The sequence below is a fragment of the Pogoniulus pusillus genome, chromosome 1 (genome assembly GCF_015220805.1).
Source record: "Pogoniulus pusillus isolate bPogPus1 chromosome 1, bPogPus1.pri, whole genome shotgun sequence".
NCBI classification, from domain to species: Eukaryota; Metazoa; Chordata; class Aves; order Piciformes; family Lybiidae; genus Pogoniulus; species Pogoniulus pusillus.
In genome coordinates this window covers 37,722,736-37,747,284 of record NC_087264.1, presented here as the reverse complement: position 1 = coordinate 37,747,284, position 24,549 = coordinate 37,722,736, and the positions used below count along the sequence as shown (strand labels likewise).

General features: G+C 38.0%; 1 protein-coding gene across 13 annotated transcripts in view; it reads right to left on the bottom strand.

The window, feature by feature from the left end:
• Positions 1-24,549, bottom strand: part of NPAS3 (neuronal PAS domain protein 3) — a 665,104-nt gene that overhangs the window by 442,836 nt on the left and 197,719 nt on the right. For 12 of the 13 annotated variants that reach the window (XM_064148527.1, XM_064148538.1, XM_064148548.1 and 9 more), the window contains one exon: positions 17,138-17,382. In XM_064148527.1, coding sequence (XP_064004597.1) covers positions 17,138-17,382 — 245 coding nt within the window. Of the gene's footprint in view, positions 1-16,984; positions 17,036-17,137; positions 17,383-24,549 lie in introns of all 13 variants that reach the window. The other variant, XM_064148655.1, reaches the window with a different exon arrangement.

The following is a 24,549-nucleotide window of genomic DNA, read 5'->3' as shown; positions in this document are numbered from 1 at the left end:
TGCAAAATGTCCCCTGCACGATTTTTTTTTCAGGACAACTACTGCTCATCTACAAGTAATATCATTACAGAAAGATATTTTAGAAGCTGGAGTAACTGCTTAACTGGAATATATTTCAGGTGTGAAAAGCTGGGAGAGGGTGTCATTGCACTCCTAAAAGGGAATGCTGTTCTGGAAATTCTGCACCCTTAAGTCAAAAGGCCTGAAAAAAAAATCTCTTCTTCACTTTGGCAGAACTCAGTAAAGCACTGCAAAGAGGGAACAGAGAATTCACTGTGGAAGAAATGCTGTCTGACAAATGGAGCAGATAACATAAGTTATTAGCTGTAACACTGTATTTTTTTTTCTAGCTTTTGAGTACATTCTGCAATAACATGTGCAAAGTATTTTGAGATCTTCGAATTGCAATTCTCATATAAACATGAAGAAGTAATATTGTATATTCCAGAAACCTCTTCATTCATAAAATATTCCTGGCCATATGTCTGAAAATTAATAGCAATCACCAAAATTGCACGAAACATGGCACAAAGAAGTGTGAAAAATAACACATGACACAGATCTGATACATCTTCAGGGAGAAGTTTCAGGGGAAAACACTCCAACGTTAGCAGCATTCAGTGGCTATCAGGAATTTACTTCTTTTCATTTTGTCAGTGCCTATTAATCCCAGCTACACTGACAGTCAAAGGTTAAAAAAGGGAATAAATTAACATTATTGTCAATCATTACATACAGAAGAATAATTAACTCAGTATGTTTATTTATATACTTTTGCTACTTGATTAAATGAATGACTGATGGCAGGTTCCTTGTTTTCTTTCCCTTCTTTTTGTCAGTATAAGTGATCTGTATGAAACTAAACAGAGACATTGAACTGAAATTGTTAGAAGCATAAAATATACTACAGATGGATTCAGATGATTTCAACTTTCTTGTTGCTCTAGTGTAAGTGACTAAAATATCTTTCTATTTATGTACACAATCCCACCTCCATTAATAGCAGAAATAATCTGCAACCTGACTTTCCTCTCAAATATTCTGTTTTAATATCTAGGTTTTTCTTTTTTAAAAACTCCCTAGAGAAATTGAGGAAATGAATGCAGTTAATCAATTTATTCTTGGACAACTCATCACTACTGGTGTATGCAAAGATGCCAAGGCATTCTTAAATGCTAGCTGGTATTTTGAGTAACACAAACCTAGTAAATAGTTTTAGGGAATAAATCAGGGCAAAAATGGGTATGACACATAGAAAAATTGTCATTTGGGTAATGTGAGATGAGGGAATAAAGTAACAGTCAATTCTCTCTTGAGTCTGCCTATAAGGGTACATGCAATCTCTCCCTGCAGCCTTGCCAGGCAAGGCAGTGGCAAGTGAAAGCATTTTCAGGATCCAAGGGCTTTCCTTTCTTCCTCACTTCATAAACAAAGAAGCAAGACCTAAAGTTCTGATATCACTTCCTTTAATGTAGCATAGAAATGAACTAATTGCCCCAAATTCCTGAGGACAGCTTAAAACCCAAGCCTCTGAAGTGAGGACAAACAGAGTTTCCCCTGAGCTGAGCAAAGGTTTCTGGCCAGGCAAGGAAAGTTAACTGAATGCAACTGCAGTTTTGGAAAGTCAAAGGAATTGACCCAGAAGTCTGAGAAGACAGCTTTTGTATGGGCTTAAAAGAAAGTAAAATATCTTTCTCCCAAAGCAATTCATAGTGGTAAATGGCTGACAGCTTGAAAGCTTTGTCTTTTACTTACAGAATTTACTGTTGAGAACACAAACTGAAGGAAGTCACCAGCAAAAACTGCATCTTCCTTTACACTTGTAAAGAAACTACCTGACTTAAAAAGCCAGCTTTTCTTAAAGCCAAAGCTTATGTCTTTTTGTTACTTGCAAATACTAGAGACAGCTGAGCCCAAATCGCAACGATAAGAACCCGAGTCCATTTAACTTCATTTTTTAACTAAAAGAAGACTGAATTCAGGAGTTATTTTCTTCCAATTGCCATACAAATTTTGGCTCCAGTTAATGTGCTGGTTTAGGAAGTGAGTTCTTTTTCCTTGCAGAACCCCAGCTTCTGTGAAGCACAGTACTAGGACTGTGACTGTGTGTTTAGAGGTGACTGGGTCTGGGTGGAAAGGGACCTTTTGTGCATTTTTAGCAAGGATCTCCTCATGTTACTTGATTTAATTGTGCTCTGGTTTCTCTTGTCCAAATCCCCTGCCAGAGCAGGTCACACAGGAATGTGTCCATGCAGGTTTTGAACATCTCCAGAGGAGACTTCACAACCTCTCTGGGCAGTCTGTTCCAGTGCTCTGACACCCTCAGAGTGAAAAGGTTTTTACTTATGTATGCAGAACTTCCTGTGCTCCAGCTTGCACCTATTGCCCCTTGTCCTGTCATTGGACACCACCAAGAAGAGCCTGGCTTCACCTTTCAGAAACTCTTCATTAATATGAATGATGTCACCCCTCAGGCTCCTCTTCTCCAAGCTAAAGAAGCCCAGCTGCCCCAGCCTTTTCTCATAAGGAAGATGTTCCACTCCCTTTATCATCTTTGCAGCTCTGTGCTGGACTCTTTCAAGCACTTCCTTCTTCTTGAACTGAGAGGCCCACAAGCAATTGGACACAATATTCCAGATGCAGTCTCACCAGGGCAGAGTAGAGGGTAAGGATAGCCTCTCTCAATCTACTAACCACATCCCAGGATGCCAATTGCCTTCTCAGCCACAAGGGCACATTGCTAGCTCGTAGCCATCCTTCTGTACACCAGGGTCACCAGGACCCTGCCCCACCGCACTGCTCTCCAACAGGTCAGCCCCCAGCCTATATTGGTACATAAGAGTCGTTCTTTCCAACATGGCATTATCAGTTGTCTGAATAAGACAGTTATCAGACTAGAAGGTGGCAAAAGGAACAATTTAGACAAACCTGGATAGATGTTTGTTTCCAGAGATATTCCAAATTCTCTAGGTAAGCTAACACTGCTAACCCATTCAACATGCTAACTACAAATGCCACTCTCCTCAGAAGATCAATTCCCCAAGCTCACCTTGCCATGCCTGCTCTCTAAATTCAGCTCTCTGTAGCACAGCCTAATCATACTGAAATAATTAGGTCACTGTAGAAAATGCAAACCAAGGAAAACCTTCGGCATTCACCGTTACTCCCAAGAATATACCTCTTGACGTTGTTTGATCCTTATCAGCAAAAGGAATCCAGAAATATCACAAAGAGAAACTTGTATTAATTCTCAAAGTAGGAAAAAAACCCCAAGCAACCCACAATCAAAAAAACCCACCATTGGCATTATATCAAAATGCATAAAAAGTATATGTCACTGGGACAAATGAAAGAACAGCACACTGGAACAGACAGTGCATTTTTTACTTGAGGATTCTACGACACTATTACTGAAATCCCGTGCTCACCTGTGGCTCCCTCCAGTCTGAAAGTATGTTAGAAAATTGGATATGACTCAAATAATAGCCACAAGAGTGATTAAACTTCTGAAAGTCATTTCCCATACTGAAAGACTAAGAAAGCTCAATTTATTTAGTTACTGCAAAGAAGGTTAAGAGGATCACAATACCTACATGTGGAAGAGATTTCTGACAGTAGGCAGCTCATTAATCTAGTGAAAAAGACATAACAAGATCCAGGGCTTGGAAGCTGAAGCCAAAATAGGGATATGTATGAAGCATACCTTTTTCCACAGTGACAATAATTAACTGTTGGAACAATCTGCCCTGGGATGTAGTTGATTCTTTAGCATTTAAATGCTTTTTATTTCAACAATAGGTACTTTCTGAAGAGATAAACCTGTATCAGAAACAGATACAGAAAATACTGGATGAGTTTCTCTGTCTGGGTCTGCAAGAAGTCAGACTGGATGCTTACTGTGGCTGTACAACATTGTACCTCAACAAAACTGTTCTGCAAGTGCTCTGCACTTCAAGGGCAAACCATCTCATGACCATCACATCTAACCTTTGTGTTCATTTCACACCAGATTCGAGGGAGATTTCCTCTGAAACTCATCTTCCTGTTTGGTAGGTGAAATAAGGAGCCTTTCAGGACAGATATGAACATCTTCAATGATTATCCCATGCCACATTTACAGTCCTATATCATCACTGCTGGAGACTGAATGACAAAACTGCCAGTGAGCCCACAATGAAAAGCTGTTTGAGCACTGCTTTGTCTGATGCTTCTACCCAAGGAACATTTGTTGGGCTGACTTCAAGCTTGTGATGGGTGAGTCAATATGTAGACCTTGTAGAATGTTGGAGCTTTTAGTCTCAAGGCTGCAAAATGTATTATGAACTGCTACTTTCCTCTCAGTTCCTTAGTAATATTTATGAAAGAAAATTTGCCCTTTAAGTCTTCAGGATAGGATGCCAGAGCAAAAGGACAGTAAGGACTGTCAAGACAGAAACCATAAAGAATGGGACAAAATGTGTGAGTATCAGTGTTTATACACTAAATAAGCAGAAACAGCCTGATATATAAGGGTAAAGAGAAACAGTGTGCTAAACTATTAAATAAACAACAAATATCTTTGGGGGGAAAAAAAAGAAAGAGAGAGAGAACCCCCTCCATTTCTTCATCTCCAAGAAGGCACAGAAACATTTAAAATGTAAATAAACCCACTATGCCCTCAGAATGTGGTATGAGGGTGAAAGCCCATAGAAAATTACACCTGGACCTGCCACATAACATACTTGTTTCCACAGATTTCTGTCTTTTTTTTTTTTTTAATACTTAGTTATTCTAATTTGTTTGTTGTTTTTTTTTTCCCATGTGACACATAAAAGGTCAGCAACAGATGACAAAATCTTTAGAAAACACTGAAGGGACTTTCTCTTTTATAAGATATACCTTATTAAGGCAATATAACACAGAGATTCAATATTAAATGGATTAGTAATATTCCTATTTGACTGCTTCATTATCCACCTCAAGCATAAATCTTAAGGTTATTCTGAAGACTATGTCCTCATAGATGTGGGTTTCCATTCCTGATGAAAAGCTGATTAAATACAGCATTCTTGCAAAGAACACGAAGATACTGTTCTTGTTTAAGAACTGGACTCTTCACCGAGCAACATGAGAAGAGGACTCTATTCCCTGGTTTACCACACACTTCTTATGTGATACTGAACAAGTCACTCTTGGCTGGCTTTGCAAATGTGCTTAGCAGCTGCTTCTTATGATCAGATTACCAAAGTGCTGAAATCTTTTGAAAATCTAGCTATTTATTTTGCTGCTGAATAGGATCAGAGATCTTTTGAAATCTGGCCCCAGTTGGGGTGCTGTGCTCTTTTGAAAAGCTAGCCCTGTATTTGCCTCGATTTCTCTATTAGCATTATCATCACTGTTCTGCTTCATCAAGAGGATGAGAAACAACTAGAGCACATTGCAATTCAAACTCAAAAGCGGATGCAGAGCTTCTCTGATAGTTCTAGAAATGTCATATGTACTTAAAAAAAGCAAACATAAAATCAGCTCCTTGTTTCTCCTAGACCTTCACACAAGTGTGGTTTTCTATGAAATCTGAAGTGAGGCAATGCTGACAATATTATTCTGTCTGCTAAAAGTAATGTTTGGGAATTGTCTCTCTCTCTATATATATATATATAAAAGAATGTGAACAAAAATATTTCTTTCTTCTGCCTCTTATGGTTATAAGCATACAATTAATAACTTCCCAGATGAAGTAAGACATAGAATTTTGTATTTCTAGGGGGTATTACTTCATGCAAAGCAAAACCCATTTTTGTATGGTGCAAGTAGAACATAACTAACAACACACACATGCACTTGATTTAACTCTAAGAATTATAGGGAGTGAAGTGCTCAAGCGCTGAAATTAAGGTAAACATTTTCTAATAGGTCTATTTATGAAAACTGTGACACAACTGAAGTAGTTTATTAGAGATTTGCCTTTCCTTCCTTCAGAACAGACATCATAGTGTGACTAAGACCTCGGAAATTAAAAATAAAAATATTCATCTTGGCTCAAAAGCTTCCAAATAAACAGAAAAGATATTTCTAAAGACACCTTGGTATTTTAAGACCTACACCCTCAGTTGTGTGGAGATTATTATTTGGTTCAAAATCTCAGGTAGATACAGAAGCTTACATGTTCTCTAAATTGTAAGCTCTTTATGAAGGGTGTTTTTTAATTACAGTCAGCTAATGAAAACAGTTTTTACTGACCTCTCTAATGTCCTGAGAAAGTCTTTACTATGGATTCATTGTATTCTATTTTATATTCCTGATTGAAATGGGAGACCACAAGAGCATAGGGATTTGGTGGAAACGATTTCCTTCCCCTGGCTTCAAAGAGAACAGTTGCAGGAATAAAACTATGTTGATACTGCTGGTCAATCTTTGGTCCAACAGTGGTTCTACTTGCATATCATATAGATATAAAAAACACTGCACTTTGGTTTCTAAAATTACTGGGTTTTCCCTCATGATCCAAATTTTGCTTTGTTGACCAGAGGTATCTAAAGTAACTACTATATGAATATAGGAATTATTATTAAAACCAGATACTTCAAATTTCACATCCAAGACTCTGACTACTATTTACTTCAAATACCGACAGTCAGTTTGGAAAATAGTAATAAACATAGAACTGCAAATATATGAGATAGGAAACTTAGATGTCCTCTTCCAATTTAAAGGGAAAAAAAAATCCACTTCGGTGTGTTTTCCTTAAGCTCAATCAAAATATTCTTTACTTGTAACATTCCAACATCTCTGCAATGCATTGATCAGGGTTTAAAAGAAGCAGACATTCAACTGGAGATATATGGCAGAAGTTCCTATGACCCAGAAAACCAATAAACTACATTAACAGAAGAAACAAAGGCTAAGCTTTATTGAATCTGCAGGACTTTTAGTGTGTCCTCACATTCTCTGCTTAGCTGTGGAGACTAAGGTATGTTAGCTATACCTGAAACTGTTAAATCCAAGCACAAGATCCAATTCCTCAAATGCTTTCATTTGTAAAATGGAATGTTACAATATTAAGCATGACTGAGGCTCTGTCCAAAATACTACTAATAGCAAAGACACTGTCTTTCTGCTCAGAAAAGGACAAAAAGACAAAATAAAAGTCCTATCAAATACTGCAATCTACAAACAGCAACTGCCTTTTTTTTTTTTATTTTACATATCAAAAACTACAGCAGTGATTATTTTTTGCCTGTTTCTGACTTCTAAAACAAAAAAAGTGCTTCAGGCAGACAGGATTTATTGCACATCTGTAATTAGCTAACTCCATCATACGTGTTATTTGAAAAAGTTATGTAGACTGAATATATTATTTAAGATTTTTATGCTTCTTAAAAAACCAAACCACCTGCAGCTAGCCCATGCTACATAAAACATGACTGTAAAAAAAACATAGGGGAACATTTTATTAAGAGCTTTGGAAAGGTGGACTGACTTTTACAAACAAATTTCTACTGGATATTATATATATAATTACAAGAAGTTAACTATGGTTTAATTTGAAAGCTTTCCATGACTTAATTTGCCATAGTAACCAAGATTGGAGCCCATGAAACTGTTTATTCTATTCTCCTCCTGATATATTTACCTCTGCAAGTCTGAAGGCCAAGCTCTTGCAAAAAACCACTCAGCCAATACTGTCTGTTCTCAATCATAAATTATAATAACACTCCACCACCTTTTAAGTGATGGAATGAGAAAGGTATGTTTTCAACTCAAAAGTGACTTTTTAATGGCACAGATGATTGCTGTGCACAGAAAGACATGAGAGGAAGAAAGAAGTGAAAAGATAAAAACATGTTTTAGTTTCTTTTAAATATTAATATTCTTCACCAGGTTGTTTTAATTATTAAGACTGCATTGAGAATGCAAACACAAGGTAAAAATGAAGAGAGTCAACACTGGATACTGAGTAGAAGAGGAAGACATTACGCATATTTGGTGCTCCAGTTAAGGACTTAAAAAAAAAGAGGGGGGAAGAAAGATGATAACCAAGAAAAATAAATTAATAAACTGTACTAAAAGAACCTAATGGTCAAGTCAATGTAACAGCATAAGAGAGAAAGGAAGATGAAATGCAGTGTAATAGAAGAAAAATATAGTAACGGTTGGGAGTGAGAGAAAAGACACTCATGTCACATGTTCTTTCGCGCTCTTAAAAACACTACTGTTTGGTCCTTTCCCTAGTTAATTGTTAAGTTGTAAGGTGCAATTCTACCAATAAACAACTCTTTCAGAGACTGATAGACATCTGATTGACAAGAGTTTCAAAAGAGTATTAATTTGTTACCAGCAAAAAACTTTTTGTGTATTCACAGAAGTGATGGATAGAACTTTTTACAATACAAATATAGCCTGATAAGAAACTAAATATTTTCAGCACTTCTGCTAGCAGAACTGGAAGGATCAGGTAGGTTCTTTTTATGCCTTTTGTTTCATGAACAAAAAGAGATGAACTTGAAAAGCTTATCTTATTATTCCTGTTCTGCATCATATGAAATCTAAAACATTTTAAAGTCTTATAAAAAAATTAACTGCAAAACAACAACTAGTAGCCTGGAGTTTGGAACAGTAAATATAAATACATTCTAAGAGTCTCAGCTTACTAAGGTGCACAGATCATTGTTTCTGATCCAAACATCACTGTAATTTGCAAACTCTGAATCAGCACACTCTGAATGCTATATTTAGTCCCAGCTCATTGATGATCATGGCCAGAGAGGCTTCTGAAGGCATCCACAGAAATTCCTTTCTTAAAATAATGTTTCATTTCAGTCTGCTTTCCAAGATCAATCAGTGTTACAGTTAGCATGTTTAGCTTGGTTCTGCCAAGGATTACTTTCCACTTATCCATGTTTGATGAAAAAAATACACAATCTTAGTTTTGTCCCTTTAATTAAGGAATTTTCCCACTATTGTCCCTATAACTGCTTTGAGATTACTACAGCTCCATTCTGCAACCTTCACAACATCAGCATGGAAAGAATGGCTGATGCTAAACAGGCTGATATCAGAGGTAACCATCCTTACCTGAAGAACACATAAAAGGCATAACTGAGAACCACTGCAAGCTTGAATTCAGGAATACAGTGCCCAGGAGTTTCAGAGTTCCTTGCTTGTACCATGGCAGGTAACCTATTGAAGCACCACATAACTGTGGTAATCACAGTGAGAAAATGCCAGTGGATATTACTGAGAAGTCAGAGGTTTCCCTGCTTTGTTGGGAAGATCTGGTTTGGGGTTTGGTTTTTTTTTTGCACACTTAAGAATATTTTTCAAGTACTTTTAAGTTTGATTTAGAAAGATTGCTCATTTTTCCAGCAGAAAAGATAGAGACTGAATTTATTACGTCTAAGAGTACAACTCAAACACAGAGCTTGCAGCTCTTGGGACCTAATGCGTGGCATTGCAGAGGCAGAATGCTTTTCCATGTGGAGCTTGAGGAAAAAATAAGTAGGAACAAACAAGACAACAGAACCCACAACACGCTAAAATCATCTCACTTTGACCAAGAAAATAGGCCATGGGATCATAGGCTTAAGGTTGAAAAGGACCTTTAGGATCATGGAGTGCAACTGTAACCCTAACACTGCAAAGTCCACCAAACTATGAACTCTGACAACACAATTGCACCCTCCAAGTTTTTGTATTGTTGATGACCATGGCTATTAGCAGCAAGCTGAATTGTAAAGACCTGTAGAACCGATTCCATACAGCAAACCTCTGTCGAGCTCTCCTGCCTTTGCTGCATCGGTTTTACTATACCACAATGACAATGAGCCTACACCATTGCCAGGATTCTTCCCATTTCTAATACAAATAAGAACAATTTTTCTAATCTTGATAGATTTTTTCCCTTAAAGTCTCTGCTTGTCTTCATCAATTTTCTGCATCTCAGATATTTCAGTTTATCTTAATTGCTCCATTATTTCCCTTTTATTCCCAAAATCATACATAAACACACAGCCATATTTTTCAAATGACTGCTTTTGAAAGAGGAAGCAGTTCTACAATTTTTGGTTGTTTTCCTGTGCACGTACTTCATTTTTTTTATTTTAAACTTCTAGTGAGGTTTTTTCTAAGTTTTCCATCAAATTTTTTCCTCACCATCAATTTCACACCTAAGATTCCCCATCAGGCAATTAGGCCCTCAAAAGCACTAAGCATATTGTTTGGCACCTTCCTCCCCTTGCAGAGCTTGAAAGCAATCAGGTCATGATCACTTGTCACTAGGCAACCACCAACTCGGAGTCCAGTATTTAATTCATCTTATCTATCACAATGAGTTTCAAACAGAGCTACCTGATTCTGAGTTCCATATCTTTCTTACTGGAAAACCATCAATAATTCTCATAAAGAACATTAATGTTTCAACACTGTCTGAAATTTCCAGCACTTGTTTCCTACATTCAAACAACATCAAGCAATCTTTTTTTTTAACCTAGGCAATAGGTCAATATTCCTGTGGCTGCACTGCCCCAATGGTCATATAAACAGGTTTCAGAATTAATAGATGTCAGCACTTAACAATCGGCATTTGATGCTGGTACACTGGCAGAGTACTTTATAGTGACCTACACATAAAAAGGACTCATTCTCAAAAGAAAAACATCTGCAAGATAGGGAGAAATAAACTACAGAGCTATCAATAATTCTCCAGCACAAGAGCCAAAGTTCCACATGAAGTGGAAGGGGCAGATTTAGACACCTTTTGCACAACCAGCAACAGCACAAATTTACCTGCATTTTGCTCTTTTCATCTGATTGACCTTTTCATGTCTAAGTGAAAAACAATGTCTTAGGCCACAAACACTAAGGAAGAAAGCAATTCTTATTTCTTTGCCACTATAGATGGTTTGCCAGAGACAGAATTGTTTGGTAATTTGGAAGAGAAGGCTGTTCTTTGTAGAAGGCTTGCATGGTTTGGCAGGGAAAGACTGCCTTGCACCTCCTGCTCAGGAGACAACACTCAGTTTGAAATACAAAAGGTTAACATCAGGTAAAATGAAAAGGGTTTTCCACCACCTCCCTGAGCAGCCCATTCCAATGCCAACTCTTGCCATGAAACTTTTTTTCTTAGCGTCCAGTCTAAACCTACCCTATTGCAGTTTAAGGCCTTTCACTCTTGTTCTGTCACTAATTACATCTCAGAAGAGACCAGTGCCAACCTCTCCATAAGATCCTTTCAGGTAGTTGTAAACAGTGATGAGGTCTTCCCTAAGGCTCCTTTTTTTTTTTCAAATTAAACAGGCCCACTTCCTTTAGTTGCTCTTCATAAGATTTATTCAGAAGAGAACAATTGATTTATCTCTTAAAAAACCATACACATCTAGCATAGAAATTATAAGAAAAAGGTAGTTAAATTAATGAAAGTAATCCCACTTGACATTTGGGGTAACAATTACCATACTTTCCAATTATCATTATTGCTTGTTTTCTTTCCCAGAGAAATCAAAGCACTGGACTTATTTCCTCAACCCCAAGTTTCCTACTATAAGATATCAACTTGATTTTCAGTCTATACTCATATGCTTTGTTTACACCAAGAAGAGCTCCTTTGAAAAACATGCCGGTTTGAAGTAAAAAGTGTAATTTTGGTTTAAAGCAAAATTTCTCTCTTTCTGATTATCAAAACATCTTTTTCAACTTTATTGCAATGCAGAACAGAAGTAACAAAGAATGTTTTAGTGCATACCTGTCAGACTCGTATTTGGACAAGAAAACTTTGGATATGAAGAATTTCAGCTCACCACAAACACTTCTGACAGCATTGGATTTAGTTTCATACTAATACATATTCATTCCAGAACACAGATGTGTAAAACTACCTAATTGCAGAACATGTAATGCCAGATGATGGCTGAACTGAGTCACATACTTAACACAACCTACCAGACAGGCAGTACTGTTTGCTGAAATTCTTCAACTAGAATCACTCATTCACCTCTTCTCTCACAGCAGAAGTAAGATAATTTTACTTATGTGATCTAAAATGTAAACATTTGTCTTTAAAAAAAATGCTCATGATAAACCTGCTTCTAACTTGAGACTGTGGATCATCCTACAATTAACTTTTTCTCATTCAAGGAAAAGGCATGACCAAGGTTTACATATGTCATGCTGTGCAGCAGGAAATTAGACTCATGGCTTTGCACAAATACTTGTATCTGCAAAGAGAGAAACTAACACCTCACTTCAACTAAAAAAAAGAATGAAGACACAATAGCTACTTTGATGTCATCATGGCAGATTTCCAGGACAAGGGTTTACAAGTTTAATTGCAGCTTCTGAAGAAACAGATATGGCAAGAACTGGAAACTCTTTTCAAGACAAAGAGTCGTGAACCTTCTTTTTATAGTGATTGTGAGCTCAAGTCAGTACCAGCGTCTTGATGGTTGTCCCAAAGGAAATAAATGCCATGACTTTACATCATATAAACACAATCAACACACAAGAGAATATCATGGTGATTCACACTCCTCCTCCTTACTTGAAAAAAAAAAGAAAAAAGGAAAAATATATAGCTTGGGAAGACACAGCAGAAAAGAACATAAACCCCCACACGATCTTCGAATGCTTTCCACAACAGTCTGTGTTCAAAATTTAAAATAAAATTGCAATGAATCATTTAAGGACAGTATTTCAAAACATGAAGGTTCTCACAAGAGATGGATGTTGCAAAAGGACTCCAGGGCCTGTTATGTGCCAGACAACAAGAATGCACAAGAGGACTTCAAGCTCTGTGCTGTATAAAGTACCAGTTGCTAGCTGAACATACAGTTCATACTATAAACACACATCCACTCCCAAATCACAGCTCATAGAAAATTCACCTTTAAGTGCAAAAAATTGATCAGCAGCTCATTTAGTGTTCTCCTCAAAACATAACCCTTAAATATTGGGCATGAAACAGACTTCTGGAGGAACAGAGACAGAGGAGAATAGCACTGCTATTTGTAATATATTGCACATAGGACGGGAAGAAAAGCAATTTTATTTCTATTGACTCTCAATAACTTCAAAATTATTTTCCTCGAAATGAAAATCATGTCCTGGTCTTTAAGAATGATAATCTTTAAAACTCATCTGCTGCACGTTATGTATTTGTTTACAAGGACTAATACTTCCTACATACAGAAAGCCTTAGACAATGCACCAAAAAAAAAAAAACATTGACTGAAATCTGCTGTATTAGAAGATGGAAAATTTATCCATTTTTAGCAAATGTCAAATCATTGGGTATTGCTTTTAAGATTAATAAAAGATATAATGGTTTCTAGATAGCCTCTAAATAAAGATTGCTATGAATGGAGAAATGATTTACCAATAGTCACCACAATGTGATTTCTTTAAAGGTTACAATCATCAGTTATTTAGCTGAAACACTGCTGAGAACGCCTGGTCATTTCTTGAATAATGCATAATGTTCATTGCAGATTTGATCTGTATTATAACAATACAGGCATTTCTAGAATAATGGAGAAAACTATCTGTCACCTTTCCAATTGCTCGAGATATTTCCATGAAGTAATTGACTCTGAAAATATTAGATGGAGTTACCTGAGTGTTCATTTGCAAGCACAACTTGTTGTGATCACTACACAATAGGCATAAGAAAACAAACTCATCAGCCTTTATAGACTTTTAAGAAAAGTTGTGATAAATGCAGGGCAGAGTAAAGGACCTTCCTGAAATAGTAAATTAAAATTATTAAACTGCTCTACACTACTGGGGGACAAATTTAAAATTAAGCTTTGAAATCTAATTATGAGCACAAGCATGCCAACACATTTAGGAGGAGGGGGGGGGGGGGGGAAAAGGCAGGGGGGGGAAGAAAGGCAGCAGTTGCATTTGCAACGTTAAGTACCTCTCATATAATTTTCCAAATACCTTTAAGTCTATTGAGAAGATTGCTTGGGCATGCACAAAGTATAATATCTAGTGTTTTACTGTAGGATTATAAACCATACTTCACATGAAGCTGCGAGCTATTTATGTGAGGCTTGTTTATCCATATGAACTTCTTCAAGGGCAGCAAAAAAGCAACCTTAATAAATGAAAATGAATTTTCTTTGATGTAATTTCATAAATGTTTGATCAGATTGTGTGAACAGGTTTCTATGTGAGGAGAACTGGTGGAGTAACAAAATATACCTATAGAGTTTAAACCTGCGTATGAGGAATTCTTATACAACAAAGCACTGTTTTATCAAGCACTGTTTCAATATAGTGACATATAAATAATAGATTCAGGGTTAGCATAAAGCTAAGTACTCAAATAAGGGTTGGAAGGAGAAGAATAAATTCTCCCCCAGCTCCCCCACATCCCTTATATCCCTTATATATCCTCTATATCCCTTACAGAATGGGAAACGTATCACCATATGGGTGGAGGAGGAGGATTATTGTATCAGCTAGGGTGAAAAGACATTAAATGTTTATCTCTCCTTTTCTAATAGGGAGAAACATGTTAATCTAGGTCAGACTATTTATGCTGTCTAAGAACAAGGTTTTATTTTCCCTTGAAATTATTTTTTTTGGTTAGAATTTTTGCACAAAAAGGAAGCTTCAGTATTCAGGTATATATTGCACAAAAGGATAATGAAAACCAGATCCCAGATAGCCTGAAAACATACACAGAGATCTACAGAGATCAGACTTTCCATAACACAGCTTGTAGAAGCACTGTATGTCTGTTAGCTGCAGGAGTTTTTGGAGGAATTATTTATTTTCACAGATAGTACAGCCAAGTCCACTTTACAGCCACCTTGAAATACTGTTTAATTGTCTGAGAATAAACTTTTATCTGAAAACCAGGGAAACATTTGCATATTCTCTTAGGAATCCTATGAACCATGTTATACTTCTGCTCTGGACAACAAAACTATTTCCTTTATTTTTTTCTCTCCATGAAAAGGATCCATCATGTGGCAGATAATATAAATTAAATATATGAAATGGCACAAATATGTTTAGCTACTAGATCAGAAGCAGCAGTCCACAAGTTCTTTCATTCTCGCTCTACACATCTATCTCAATCCACTGAAATTTCAACTTCCCTTAACTAACATTCCTTTAACTGGAAGAGCAGGTAAAAGCCCTTTGCACCACCAATACTAGGAAACTTTCAAGAGAAGTTGTGAGCTGAAACGTGGAATCACAGAGTAGTCCAAGCTGGAAGAGATCCCCAAAGGTCCTCTAGTCCAACTCGACTCTGCAGCAAGCAGAGGCATCCTCAACTAGATCAGGTTGCGCAGAGCCCTGTTGAGCCTCACCTTAAATATCCCCAGGGAGGGGGCCTCCCTGGGCAACCTGCTCCAGTGTTTCTTCAGTAAATAACTTGTTCCTAACATCCAATCTAAATCTGCTCTTTTTGTTTGGTTGTTTTTTGGTGGTTTTTTTTATTGGTTTGGGTTTTGTTTGATTGTTTGTTTTCCCTTGCACTCTAAGTGGCACAATTTTGGCTATTTGTTCTATATCGTATGATTCAATTATTTTACTTGCCCACTGGCTTGTGGTCTACAGGGTACATGTAATTGCCAATCAGTTCTCAGTATTTTGCAACTGGTTGCATTACTTGAGCACAGAAATGAGTACCTCTGTCCGATGAAACAACCATAGGTACTCGAGAGAAAGCCATCTGAAATAAGCATCTATGAGCATTAAAAGATACCTATATCCCCTTTTCTTGGCAATTCCCATAAATCAACTTGTCATTGTTCTCTGCCTTTCACAGTGTTCCCCAATATGTTCTGCCTTGACAACTCCCCAGATTCATAGAATCAACTCTTGTCTAGTTTGAAGCCATTGCCCCTTGTCTTATCATCATAGCAGTCTCCCTCTCCTTCTTGTAGGTCCCTTTCAGGTATTGGGAGACTGCTATTAAGTCTCCCTAGAGACCTTCTCCTCTTCACCAGACTGAACAACCCCAGCTCCTCCAGCCTGTCCTCACAGCAGAGTTGCTGCAACACCCTGACCATTTTTGCGGCCCTCTTCTGGACCCACTCCACCAGGTCCATGTCCTTCCTATAATGAGGACTTGAGATCCTTAACATAAGATTCTATTTCCTACTTCTCCTTCCACTCTTAAAGGTGTCTTTTTCTTGTATCCCATGCTATATGCAGTTTAGCTTTGTGTAAAACAGAGAGTTTAAATTTTATCACACGTGGGGAAAAAAAAAGAAAAATGCACCAATCTGATATGCCTGTTCCCAAAATATCTTCCCTCCAAATATGAGATCAGTAGGTTTTTATTAATGCTATCAAGGCCAGGACAACCACAATTCCTACGTTTTAGTAACCTTGAGCTCTGTTAATGCAACTCCTTCCTCAATTTAAAATATTTATCAGGCAGCAAGATGATGCTCAACCACATAAGCAGCATGAGTGAAGAAAGTATTTTACAAAAAATGTGTAGCTTATACAAGCCATTTGAAACACTATTTAGGATCAGCACACACACAGCCTCTAAAATAACTGTCTGATTCCTCTATTACCTGTGGCAACTCATGTCTAAAACATTGATTTTTCTGCCCAACTGCTTGTTTGAGCATGAAAAGAGGATGCTTAATATTGAAAGCAACCTATTTTGGATGAAATGTTTACAGACGCTTGAGAAGTCAAAACAACTTCTATATGCATAACAAGATGATAAATAAAATCCTAACCTCTAACCCCCAGATCTAAAAATTCAGATGTGATTCTCTCAAACTTCAGAAATACACAATTCTGCCTTTAAGGTTTAGTCAGAGAATTAAAAGATCGAGTCCTCAAACCTAGGAATAGTGCCACACTCCTCTCAAACTCACCCTTCCACAAAATACTAAAACAAGGTGGCATAATCATTGCTATACAACTTGCTAAATAACTGTGTAGTCTATGTCACTTCGAAGACTTACAGCTGTAATAGTTAGACCAATAGGTTCATTCTTAAATAAATAAAATAAGAGGTTTATTTCACCTTCACATGGTGTCTTTCTCATGCAGACCTCAGATTTCCACATTTGTATCCCTTTAAAGGATTTGATATGCAGGGAAAGAAGAAAGGACGATGGTAAAAATTTCAATTTAAAGGCTGCCATATTCGATACTATACAACACATTCACCTCATACCTTTTACTGATGTGTTAGGTGGAGGTCCTTCCATTCTCAAGTTCCATGGAGGATCGCCTTGATTAGCAAAGTCCCTCATTTTCAGATAGCTAATTGTAAGTCGAATGATGGATGCCTTGTCAAGCTGGCTGGTAATGGCTGCAGGCAGTGGCAACAACTTTGCCAACTCATAGAATTCAAAATTCTCCTTTCCCCGACGAGAGCGAGCAGCATCTCGGGACTTTTCCTTCCTCAAGGCTTGTAAGCTGAAAGAAAATAAACAAAGCAGGGCATTCATCAGTATTAGTGTTCTGTCACATTTAACTCATTTGCTTTTTTCACTGCTGCTCTTCTATACAAATTACCACATTTTCAAAACACTGTTGTGTACACACGGACAGACTTCAGGGTGTAGTTAATGGTACTCCAGTCTCTGAATGATTAAAAATAATAGTAAGTGGTAGCCAAATTATTAAATCATTACCTCTAATTAATTTCAGCCACTTTATTCCTAGCCTACTCTTCCTTTTTCAGCTGCAAATTATAAGAAAAGATTCCCAAGAATTCTGTGTACATATGGGGTTTACCTGCACAGATGCCATTGCTTCTCCTGTCCCACTGTAATCTCATTTTGTCTAAACCTGTGCCCAATTTTGACTTTTGGGAAAAGGAAGTTAAAAGCAGATGACTGAAGTGTGTACCACCTCTGGCAGGGGTTGTAATTGAAGCCAGAATGACCAAACAGGTTGGGCAGTAGGTTCTGAGCCACAGAAGCATGACCCTGGCATAACATAAGCCTTACTGGACGAAGCTCATGAAGCTGCTGTCCCATAGCTCTCTGTGTTGTGGCAACAGCAAGCTTAGTTAAACAGGTGAGCAAGCAGTTGATACAGTTCTGTGCTTCACATCTCTGATTGTAATTCACTACCATATATGTGTCAGATTAACAACCTGTTGGTCAGAAAGGACCTTCTGCTTTACCCTGAGCAGGTGGAAAGGCAAAGGCATTCATTTAGTCCTGTTGCATCAATGTGTCTCCTGCTACCATCCATATGCAACACCTAAAGGTAACTCATATTTTATTCTCTCAGGCTGTTTAATTGGTGTAAAACTGCTGAATGCACATTGTGATGACAGTGGGTAACCACTGGAGTCTTCTCCTGATCTTCCCCTGAAACTCAAAGGAAATTCAAGTTTCAGGTAGTTTCAACAGCCTTGCAAAGCAAAAAGGTAATTAACTTTTTTTGTTGAATGATTTGGGGCAGGAAAAAAAATACAGTACACTTCTCAAAATATTATGAGTGCATGTGTAGATAGTACAAGGAACAGATATGACCTCTTTTGTTTCTAATGAGAGAGTTTTTTTGTTTGTTTGGCTTGGGTGTTTTTTTTTTTTTTTGTTTGTTTTTTTTTTGAGACACAGCAGAATATTAACTGACTATATAAGCTAGACCATGCCTCTGCCTTGCTGCTCACAGGTTGGTGCTGATGCTGGGGTTGCTGTTTACCAATCACCTGAATAGAAACTGTTTTTGTTCCTCACAGTCTCTATCCTTCCTTTGCTCTATTTGTTTACTTATTAATTTGATGAAGTAACAGCCACAATTTCATTAAGCAGTCATTAGTTCACAACAGAATTCAACCAATATATAGTGGAACAGTAAACACTTCTGTCAAGCTTCCATAACCGTTCCTGAAAACCTTGAATTTTATCAACCAAAAAAACCCAGCAGAGCCAAATCTATAAAAGCACTCCAGTGTATGAAGTTAATTAGCAAAATTTAGGCACATGGAAATCTAATACCATGTTTCTGAGACATCCATTTACCTATATTTCTAATTTGAAAAGAATTTAAACTATAGAGGTTATCTTAGATATGTGCATTTTTGTATCTGTCTCTCCCACCTCCAATTTGAAAGGGCAGATCAAATAGGCCATTAAAACACAAATGAAATCCCTCCATCACACTTCCCTATCAATGCTCAATAAACAAGTCTATACTAATACAAATTATATTAAAAAATACAGTACAGATAAGAACCAGGGTCAGTGAAGTAGATACAGAAGGAAACAGCATGTCCTTAACCACAGATAAAGATACACCATCGTACTGAACCTCACTCTAAAGTACATACTTGTCTCCATGAATTCTATACAGACCACAAGTAGATAGATTTGTAATTAATATTCAGGGAGCAAAGTACCTGGAAAATGAGATTTCACAATGCTTTTTGTGGATGCATCTCTGACAACTTTAAAAAATTCGTTATCTACCACCATAAATGTGCAAAACCCTTAAAATTTGGATTAAATATAGCTGATAGGAAGTCATTGTGTATATACAAAAATCAACAACACACGGCTCTGAGCAGTGTGAACTTCCCAAACAATTTCCATGAAGATCCTCTAACCAAGCTAAACACCTACAACAGTAGCATAAAGGGAGAAGCATGGAAGTGTCTCTGCCCAAGAGTCGCCGTCCCTGGAGGTGTTCAATAAAAGACTGGATGAGGCACTTAATGCCATGGTCTAGTTGACTGGATAGGGCTGGGTGATAGGTTGGACTGGACCAACCTTGTTGATTCTATGATTCTATAAAAGCATCATGGCATTACAGAATGACTCAGGTTGGAAGGGACCTTACAGATAGTCTACTCAAAACTCCTCACCATGGGCAGGGACACCTCTCAACTACACCTGGCTGCTCAAGGCTTCGTCCAACCTGGCCTGGAACACCACCAGGAAGGAGGCATCCACAACCTGCCTGGGCAGTCTGTTTGATGTGATTTGCCTTCTAGGCTGTTTGAGCGCACTGCCTGTGGGCCTCAAGTCCCTAAATCAATTTTGAGAAGCCCGGAACTGAGATTCTCACTCTCTTCTGAAAGTCTGCACATAGAGGTTCACACCTTATTTCCAAAGAATTAATAACACCCTTATATAAGAAGGCAGCTTTAGGAGATCCCTAGTAGAGAAAATCAGAAACATTACAGATCCCAGCCACTTCTGAAATCAAATGGTAGTAGAATATTCCTCAGCAACACAAATCCACAGTTTACAAGTTCTGTACAGGGTTCAGGGAATTGCTGGAATGGAATATATTGCACACTAACAGTTTGCAATGGGAGTCAGTTAAACTGGACAGTAAGGCTACCTATGTAAGTAAAAAATCCTCTGAAAGCTGCCTATCATCCATTCAAACTTTTACAATTAAAAAATCCCAAAGCATAACGGATGGTGAGCTGTTATAATAGATGTACAAAAGGTTGGACTTGATGATCTTGAAAGTCTTTTCCAACCTGATTAATTCTGTGATTCTGTGAAACTCCTAAGAAACAGTGTTGTCAATAACACATTTTTCCTCCTAGCCATTTGGCATGTTGTCATTTGTGGAAGCTTCACTGAGTGACTCAAGTCAATGAGTCTGGAACTTGTAGCACTCTCCTCTTGGCATCAGAGCATTAAGCTAAATTTAGAAACAGTGTCTGCAAGTCCTAATTTCTACTGTATTTAATTCCACCAAGAAAACGCACTTGTAGCATCAGATGCTGCAGCTACACTGATACAATGGGCCCTTAATTTGGGAGCAGTGATTTCCTTTGCAGGAAGCAGGAATTCATTAGATGACCTAAACATCACTGTTAATCCTCTCTGGCACCTGTGATTCTGATATGTAACATCACCTTGATCATCAGATGCTCTTAACAGAGCAAAGCGCTGCCACCGATAAACCCAAGAGGAGGCCAGAAAAGAGAAGTGTGAATCTCACAACAGAAATCAGAGGTGCTGACACAGAGGCAAACCTCATCTTAGATCCTGCCATATGCCATCATGATTAGCGGTGGTCCTTCATAACATAAATGAACTTGCTAGTGTATCAGGCTGCAAGAAAAGAACAAATACCCACAGGCTCTCCTGCTAACGAGTGAAATAAAAATATAGCAAGTATGGGAAATCTCACCTGTGTTTTTCAAGTGGATTTCAAAAACATTCAGGAAACAAGCAATCATTCAAGAGTCCTTACGGGATAAAGAAGGTTCCCCAACAGGCCACCTATCCACAGCACTTACACGGAAGCAAAAGTGGGAAATATACCCAAGGGACATAAATATTGCTGCCTCTGCCCTCTGTGGAGAAAGGGAAGGAGTCCGGATAACCAGATCAGAGCGCATCACCATACAGCACATATCAAAGGAGGATGTCATCGTACAGTCCTGACATTTCATGCATTGTTTTAAGAACACACTTCTCACAGAATTTCCTTATAGAAAGTCCACTAAAGATGACTAAGATGTTTCCAGCTGCTAGGTCCTGGTAATTCTGAGATATAGGACCATATAAACAGGATATTTAACAGGTAGAAAATTAATGCCATTTTAAAGAGAAGGTTTCTAGAACACATATTATTTTTCAATTTAGGGTCTTTCCACCTGGACTGATATAAAGAAGGTCTGGCTTGTAAAGATGAAGGGCACAATAAATACTACTGTATAATTTTTAAATGGCATACACAACAATTCAAAAGTAGATTCTCTATTGAAGTCACAGCAGATGCAGAAGACATGATAATATGGCATTGCATAAAAGTTTTATGGGTACTCATAACTCACTTGTGATTTCATTGTGCTTGTGGTCATTCCAAGCTTAACCTGCTTCATATTTTATTTCATGTCATTTTTGATACTTTATATTCATACACAAGCCTCCATATCTATGTGCACATCCACAGCCTCCACATGTCTGACAGACCATCATCTGTCACTTTAAAGATGGGACAATCACAGCTCCTAATTTTTGCAGCATATAAATGGCAATCAAACATGTTACAGCATATCAACAGATGCAGTGACCTGCATTAGCAAGGACTTTTTAGCTTATCAATACCTTGCTTCTGTGTCTCAGTTTGGGTGGTAAAAAAAAATAAAAAAACAAATCAGCCAAATAATTTAATTTTGTGGGAGCATTTTGAATGAAAACAGGGGAATGGCTGTGGTTACAAATAAATATTTCTGTCTGAAATATCCCAGTGTACCTCGGAAGCAGATATATCACAGACTTGTCCAGTTTTGCAAAAGCAGCTTGCATTTACATTTCATCTGTGTCGTTCCCCTAAGCCTGACACAGGCAAGACCCTCTGCCCCCAAGCAGAACTTCAGAGGTTGGTCTCCTCCTGCTCAGCTCCACATACCTGCACCAGTGGGGTTTTATGGTAGCCTCACTACTCTTGTCATAAATAGAGATTAGACAGGGATGAGAACCATCAAACAAGGTTTGAGGGCCAGGCAGGCTGCTGAGCTTCAGATATAATCCAGCCAAGGAGAACTTTGTGGTTTCTTTCATAGTCTTTGTTCACTTTCATTAACTATGAGCAGAGAAGTACAGCAGACTCATAAAAGACAGTATTTTCTACAAGTATACTGAAATCCTTTACGAGTGCAACAGTACAGTTGCACTTCCAGAATGCGGTGCCAAATTTTGGACTCCCCAGTTCAAGAGAGACAGGGACCTGCTGGAAAGAGTGCATCAGAGAGCCACTCTGGGGAGTCCCCAGAGGGGGACTTGAGCATCTCCCCTATGGAGAGAGACTAAGAGACCTGGGGCTGTTCAGTGTTGAGGAGAGAAGGCTGAGAGGAGATCTTATCCATACATACAAATATCTAAGGGGTGAGTGTCAAGTAGATGGGGCCAAGCTCTTTTCAGTGGTCAGCAGCAATATGACAAGGAGCAATGGCTACAAACTGGAACACAGAAGGTTTCACTTCAGCATGAGGAGAAAATTCTTTACAGTGAGGGTGACAGAGCACTGGAACAGGCTGCCCAGAGAGGCTGTGAAGTCTCCTTCTCTACAAACTTTCAAAACCCGCTTGGATGTATTCCTGCGCAAACTACCCTAAGTGATCCTGATTCAGCAGGGAGGTTGGACTTGATAATCTCTGGAGGTCCCTTCCAACTTCTAAAGTTCTGTGATATAGCAGAGCAGAGCACTTTTTTCTTGCAATATTAAACAATATCACACTTGTTAATTCAGCTGTTATCAACCACTAGTGAATTTCTTAAGCCTCTAACAACAACATGGATTAGTAGCAGCAAAACCAGATACAGGATAACAATAACACTTAACAATATCTAATAATGTTTATAACAAGCTTTATAGAGAATGAAGTGATATACATGTGTGTGCAAGTATGTATATATTAGCCTAGTCCTCCAAATTCAAGGATCAAAAGATCCACAAGGATGTGCCCACTCTTCAAAGGCTGTAGTCAGATGGACAACAGTCAGTTGTATCCATTTTACAGAAGCTACATCAGATGTGTGGAATATATAGGATTTATATATGGGAGAATGTATCAGATACATGAAACTATTGGCAATGTTAAAGCCCGTAATAAAAATAGGGCTGACAAAGTGGACTAGAGCTAAGTGATCTCCAACTCCAACAGTCCTCTGAAAGAGAATGCCAATTATGTATGTCCATCTGTACACAGTGTTTTCCAATAGTTGTAAAAAAAAGTAAAGTAGAACAATACTTACTCACTATTGAGCTTAGTTGTAGTAGCACATAAGGAAATAAACTTCTGATGCTCTGGAGTTCACATATACACAATCCTATATGAGAAAGACCCTCTTTTCTTGTTCTTACCTTCCATGTTAATATTACACGGCACAGCATTGTCATACTTGGAGCATTTTACTATCTTGATGAACTTTATATCTTTTCCCCCTTTTTAATAATCTATTTACATACTTTCTGCACTTATATCAATGCAATGCAAAGTAGTGTATGAATATGACAATTTAACTAATGAGAATGTTTATACATTCTGATCTGTTACAGGAATAATCTATTACCTATTCTCTCACTTGGTCACACCCTTGAAAACAATCTTTTCTGGGCTTTCAAGATGGCCAGCGCAAACAATGAGGGCAGTTAAGCCTATATATAGCAATGGATACATAGAAAAGCTGATTCCTAATGCCTGGACAATACATTGAGACAATGTCCAAGTCCACCTATAAGCCATATTCTGGCCTATGCCCCAGGTTTCCCCAGAGGAAAGGATACAAAACTGGAAAGAGTGTTTGAGACACTGGAAGGCTGTGCTGCCATACAGTAAGACCTTGGCAGGCTAGAGGGCTGGTTGGAAAGCAGCCTAATAAAGTTCAGCAAGGACAAGAGTAGGGTCCTGCACCCAAGAAGAAATAACCCCATGAGCAAGCACAGGTTAGGGGTTGAGCACTAGAAAGCAGGTGTATGGAGAAGGACCAGGACAAGTCATGGACAAGTAAGCCATCAGCCAGCAGTGGCTGAGAAGGCCAGTGGTATCACAGAGTGCATTAAGTGCTGTCAACAGACTGAAAGAGGTTCTCCACCTCCTTTATTTTGCCCTAGTGAGGCCACATCTGGAGTATTTTGTCCAGTTCTGCTATTCTT